Below are 6,545 nucleotides of genomic sequence, written 5' to 3' on the forward strand. Positions count from 1 at the left end.
TCACCTAATGGAAATCAATTAGGATGGAGGCAATGAAGGTGGAAACAGAGTGTAAGAAGTTTACAATTTTGATATCAAGTTAAAAAAATGCAGCACAGGACCCCAAAGCAAGGAATCAGACTGGGCTGCTTTATTATGTGATGTGTAATGGAAAATTTATTCATATACCCTTATAGTTTGTAGGTTACACTTTGTATGTCTGTGTATTTAGATAAGAACTCCTTCTCACACCTTCCCCCCCTTTCTCATCCCCCCAACAGATGTTGAGAGTTTAATGAGCTTCCTCCTTTGCACCCTTCACTCCGTAACATTTGTTAACAGCTATGTGAGAAATTTAAAACAATGACCTCCTACTGTGATGTTATCAGCTCATGCCTGGTATATTAACTAAGCTCACTTGTATCTGGCAGACTCTCGCAGACAAACTCCTTTGACTGTGTGACTCTCATTGCCGGCCGGCTCTTAATAAAACTACTTTGTTCGATTCTCACTTAGTGTGTGATCTTTGATAACTAAAAATTCCACAACAATTTGGCGTCACGAACAGGATATCTTGAGTGACTGACCGGAGGACCAGAACCCGTGATTGATCATCCTGAAGGATACTTCAGCCCCTGGGTCAGCCTTAACCATCAGGGGACGGCGGAGGAACTCCGTTCAGGCACCACTGATATCCAGAACGAAGTCTGCATGTGGAGCAGCATCCAGAATCACACACGGTGAGAAGTTTTCATATCAGACTCCCATTTACTGCTCCTTTTCGCAGGGTCCCGCTATCTTGTGAGGCAAGGTAGATTACTATTCTATTGCGGTAGAGTAGAGTTAGTCCGGCACTGAGGTGAAAACTTCGGTGGTAATAATAGGCGTTTTAGTCAATTTTTGTGCCTGAGTTTGGGCTCCTCGAAGAAGAAAAATCCAGCAAGGAGACGTCCTAGCTGCATAATGGGAAACACAGCTGTGACGGGGAAGGAGAGTAAATGGGACTCCCAAATCTTAAGAGATATGAAAAAGAAATATGGACCTGACTGTACGGACTGCATGACTTACTGGACAAAGAAACATGGTTTTCCAGAGAACGGGAGTTTGAGTAAGAAGGAATTAGATAAGCTGAATGAGGCAGCACAGAAGGACTGGGATGAGAAAAAGAAAAAAAAGAAAATCAAGGCAACGGATGTAGAGAAGTGGGAACGGCATACTAAATGCATTGAAATGTGGAAAAATGAGAGTGAATGTAGGGTTAGGAAAGCTAATACTAAAGAAATGGGTGGGGGATTAGATATGACTGGAGATATAGGAAACAGGAGGGATAATGCATCCCTGCCTAGTGCACCTCCACCATATAATAATAATTTAGGACATTCACAACCCTCTCCATATCGTTCACTGCAGGAACGATTACAGGCGCTGAAGGTGGATCCAGATCTGGACTCCTGTCCCCCGGTGTTACAACAGCCCCAGCAGCCTCAGCAGCGTCATCCAGAGGACCGATGGAGAGATGAGACATCGGGTCCCACTGACTCCAACCATGGCCAAGCTACAGGGGGAACCGAAAGACCGTCAGCAGACATGACCAGCCCTTCACGTACCAAGTCCGGGAAGATCTACGGACCGGAGGTGTCAGCAACCTCCCCTTTCTACAAATTTGGACAGACTGCAAAGGGCCTATTTTTGGGACAAAATACTGCTGAAGATGAAGACACTGAGGTTTTTAGTGCCCCCATGGTGGAAGTATCAGGACCCACCGGCCCCATATTGGTTTATCGCCCTTGGTCCCCCTCTGAAATCATGGAACATGCTAAAAATCTTCCTGACATGGATGAAAACAAGAAAAAAGCTGAATCCAAGAAAGAAAAACAGATGTCAACAGCCCTGACTCTGTTCACCTCCCAAAATCAGCCACAATCCAATAGGGATAGGAGAGGCAGAGGAAGGGGCAGAGGAAGACGAGAGAGGGGCGGCAACCAACAACAGCGTGGGCCGTGTCATCGCTGTGACAAATATGGACACTGGAAGGATAACTGCCCACAACGACATGGGCCGTGTCATCGCTGTGGCCAATATGGACACTGGAAGGATAACTGCCCTCAGGATAATGGGCCCACCCACCAGAAGGAATACCAGCAGGCTGACTGAGGGGCGGACCCGGGAGACAGGACTCCAGAGGAGCTTTTTTCTCCACCCACCACAGTTTTCGCTGCAGCAACTGTTGAGGGAAGTGAAATGCACACACACACATACACACACACATACACTCATTTAGCTGCTATAGCTTATAAACGTTTTCCTTTGTTTACATTGTCTGTAAATAATCAACCAGTTTCTTTTATGGTTGACAGTGGTGCAACTCACTCAGTTCTTAAGACAGGCACCCTAAATCCCACACCACCACTCAGTGGTAAGACTGTTATTTCTGTGTCTGCTGGAGGCCATCATGACAAAGAAAAATTCACGGTACCTTTAACCTGCTCAGTACAAGGTGAGCATCCATTTACACATTCCTTTCTTTTGTCCAAAGTTTGTCCTGACCAACAGAAGTTGTTTAAACTTCACACACACCCACACGTGTCTCTTTCCAAGTCCCACTCGACTGAGTGGAAGGATTTGGGCCCCTTTGTTGCTACTGCTCTCAGAGAGTCTCAGTGGAAATCCACTCATGACTCAGCAGTTTTGTTTTCTCCAAGGCTGGGTGTGTTTAAGCAGAGCATGCTCTCTGTGATTCATTGCCAGAAAAGTGTTCAGTTGGTAGATGATGATTTTCTGACATGTTTATCTGCTGACTCACCCTTGCCACCTGTTCCCCCAGCCCTCTCTCAGGTTCCCTCTGATTTGTGGGCTACCTCTCCCCATGATGTGGGCCTGGTTAAGAACTGCCCCCCAGTAGTCATCACTCCGAAATCTGACTACCGCCCCTGCCAGAAGCAATATCCTCTCAAACCTGAAGCTTTGGAGGGTATTACACCTGTCTTCAATTCACATCTTAGGAGTGGTATTGTTGTTTCTTGTCCAAATTCACCTGTTCGCACTCCTATTTTCCCAATCATGAAACCACGTAAACCACCAGCCAAACCTGACTGGCGTTTTGTCCAAGATCTCCAAGCTGTCAATAAAGCAGTTATTTCATGGGCCCCTATGATGCCCAACCCCCACACCATCGTGTCGCAGATTCCTCCTACTGCTACACATTTCTCCGTGGTAGATCTGGCAAATGCTTTTACGTCTGTTCCTGTTCATCCAGACAGCCAATTCTGGTTCGCTTTTGAGTTCAATGGGAAACCATACACTTGGACCCGGCTTCCCCAGGGGTACTGTGAGTCCCCCACAATCTACAATGAGGTACTAAGAGATTCTCTTTCTTCTTTGCAGCTTCCACAGGGCGTAGTTTTATTAACTTACGTTGATGACCTTCTGCTCTGCTGTCCTTCTGCCTCCTTGTGTGAGGAGGCCACACTGGCCCTCCTCCTCCATCTTCATTCTGAGGGTCATAAAGCCAGTCTGCGTAAACTACAGTTCTGCCAGCCTCAAGTCATCTTTCTAGGGCATCACATTTCTGCCACCACCAAGGCCCTGACCCCTAAACGGATTGAGGCCATTCAGAAAGCACCAAAACCTGTTACCAAGAAACAGCTGATGTCATTTCTAGGTATGGTAGGGTTTTGTCGGGCCTTTATTCCACATTTTTCTGAACTTGAGGCCCCCCTGACTTCCTGTATACATGGTAAGAATCTATCTGCTCATGACCATTTCTTCTGGACCCCGGAGGCTGAGCAGGCTTTCCTGTCTGTGAAACAAGCGCTGTGTTCTGCTCCAGCCCTGGCTCTGCCAGACCCAGCCAAACCTTTCTTTCAGTTTGTTGATGAAAAACATGGTTTCATGTCTTCTGTTCTCCTTCAACAGCACGGCTCTCACAAGCGCCCGGTGGCCTATTACTCTTCCAAGCTCGACTCTGTTGCTGCGGGGCTTCCTGGCTGTCTGAGAGCTGTGGCTGCATGTGAGAAGGCTGTACTTGCATCACGTGACATTGTGGGATACAGTGAACTAACTGTTTTTGTTCCTCATTCTGTATCCATCATTTTGCTCGAACAAAAGACTTCTCATCTGTCTGCAGCTAGATGGCTGAGATACACCACAGTTCTTCTCGATATGCCTAACATCACTATGAAACGGTGTACATCACTTAACCCTGCCACTCTTCTTCCTACCGCAGAAGATGGTGTTCATCACTGTTGTGAGACTGTTCTGTCTGAAATCTGCACTCCGAGACCAGATTTATCTGATGAGCCTCTTCTTAACTCTGATCTCATTCTTTTTTGTGATGGCTCCTCCTTCAGAGACCATTCTGGTAAGAACAGAGTGGGTTTTGCTGTCTGTGATGAGCATCAGGTTCTCTTCTCTGGCTCCCTCCCTTCACAATTCTCTGCTCAGACAGCTGAACTTGTTGCTCTCACTGAGGCCTGTAAATTCGCACAAGGTAAGTCCCTGACTGTGTATACCGATTCGCGTTACGCCTTTGGTGTAGTTCATGACTTTGGTGCGTTGTGGCGTCACCGTAATTTTTTGAAATCTGATGGTAAGCCTATTTTGAACTCCACACAGGTTGCGGCTCTCCTTGACGCTATTCTTCTTCCTTCAGATGTCGCTGTAGTGAAATGTCAAGCTCACACTAATGACACTTCCTCTGTTGCCCGTGGCAACGCCTTGGCCGACCAGGCTGCTAAGCAGGCAGCTCTGTCAGCCTCGCCGCACATTCTCACCTCTTCTCCTCTCACAGAAGAGGATCACTCTCCTCCCTGTTCTCTGCGGGACATCCAGTCTTTTTCTACTCCAGAGGAACGCTCTGTCTGGAAGGCTAACTCCTGCACCCCTGATTCTGCAGGTGTATGGCGCTCTGTTGATGAAAAACCTTGCCTTCCTCGCCATTTCTTCCCCTGGTTTGCTAAGTTGTCACATGGGTTGGACCATGTGTCAAAAGGGGGGATGGTATCTTCCACAACATCTCTGTGGTTCACAAAAGGCTTCACTGTGGTGGCTGAAAATTACTGTAAAAAATGTTTGATCTGTGCAGGCTATAACACCGCCCGCCCTCTTGCCTGCCCTCCAGCTGGTCATACACCACCTAATCAGCCTTTTGATCATTTGATGATGGATTTCATTGAGTTAACACCTGCAGAAGGTAAGAAATATTGTCTAGTTATGGTAGACATGTGGTCAAAGTGGGTTGAAGCTTTTCCAGCAAAGCATGCCACAAGTTCAGTCGTGGCTAAGACTCTGGTGACCGAAATCATTCCAAGATGGGGGATTCCAGTTAAGGTCTCATCTGACAATGGTTCACACTTTGTAAATGCGGCCCTGAAAGAGGTAAGTGGACTATTGGGGTTCCAGCTTAAGACTCATTGTGCTTATCACCCGCAATCAGGCGGAGCAATTGAAAGAGAGAACGCCACTTTAAAAGGTAAGTTGGCTAAATGTTGTGAAGAAACAGGACTGTCTTGGCCAAAAGCCCTCCCACTCATTCTTATGCACATGAGAATGAGGAAACGTGCCCGGACAAATCTTAGTCCATTTGAGATTCTGTTTGGCAGACCTCCCTACACTGGTCTGGATCCTCCAGGACTCTCCGTGTCTACCACATACTGTGAAAGTAACATGCTTGCTTATTGTCAAAATCTGTCCAAAGTTCTCTCACAGGTGCAGAGTGTGGTGAAAGAGGCCCTGCCACGCCCAGCATCAGATCTGCTTCACTCCTTGGTTCCGGGAGATTGGATCTTGGTTCGAGAGACGAGGAGAAAGCACTGGCGGTCTAAAAGGTGGCTGGGTCCCTTCCAGGTCCTGTTGGTCACTCATACAGCCGTGAAGGTCGCTGAAAGGTCCACGTGGATTCACGCGTCCCACTGTAGAAGGTTTCAAAGTACCCCAACTCCAGCTGACCTCTCAACCACAGGGCAGAATAATCCCTGAGGTCAGCCCCGTGCGAGATGGTCCATTCTCCACGGGACAACATGAAGTACACCCAGACTGCCGTGAGGGGATGGTCGTGCGTCATCCTCTTCATCCTTATCACCTCCCTCCTCTGGTACCTGGATCCAACCGGACCTCACCTGACACAACGCACCCCAGCTTCGTCCCAACCCGCCAGACGACTGCAGGGGACAGAAGCACCCTCCCTCAGGAGGCACCGCCGAGATAACCACATCCTTCAGCATCATGATCACACTGAGAATCTTTGGTGGCAAGTTGCCAATTTGTCTGCTCATAAATTGACAAATGACAGTTGCTATGTTTGTGGACTGGTGCCGCATGCCACACCCACTCAATCAGTTTTTATTCCATATCCAGTCCCTTTGAATACCACTTTGTGGACTCTGATCATGGGTAATAGATTACACCCTAGGAACATTACTTGGCCACACCAGCGCCCTCCCCTCTCCTGGAGGAGACCAGCTGAGTTTTCCAGCAACACAAACTCCACTTGTGTTTCATCCAGAACTGTCTTCCGCTTAAGGGATCGTACAAATCCATATTCTTCTCCACCTCTTTGTTTTCAGCGA

The 6,545-nt window shown here is 47.7% G+C and overlaps 1 protein-coding gene across 1 annotated transcript; it reads left to right on the forward strand.

Annotated features, from left to right (window-relative positions):
- The first annotated feature begins 3,116 nt into the window (after positions 1-3,116).
- LOC121639043 lies at positions 3,117-5,956 on the forward strand. The gene is made up of 3 exons (XM_041984209.1): positions 3,117-4,873; positions 5,063-5,170; positions 5,675-5,956. The coding sequence occupies exons 1-3, from the start codon at positions 3,130-3,132 to the stop codon at positions 5,953-5,955; spliced, it is 2,133 nt and encodes a 710-aa protein (XP_041840143.1). The 5' UTR covers positions 3,117-3,129; the 3' UTR covers position 5,956.
- Positions 5,957-6,545: the final 589 nt, after the last annotated feature.

The sequence above is a fragment of the Melanotaenia boesemani genome, chromosome 4 (genome assembly GCF_017639745.1).
Source record: "Melanotaenia boesemani isolate fMelBoe1 chromosome 4, fMelBoe1.pri, whole genome shotgun sequence".
In the NCBI taxonomy this organism is placed as follows: domain Eukaryota; kingdom Metazoa; phylum Chordata; class Actinopteri; order Atheriniformes; family Melanotaeniidae; genus Melanotaenia; species Melanotaenia boesemani.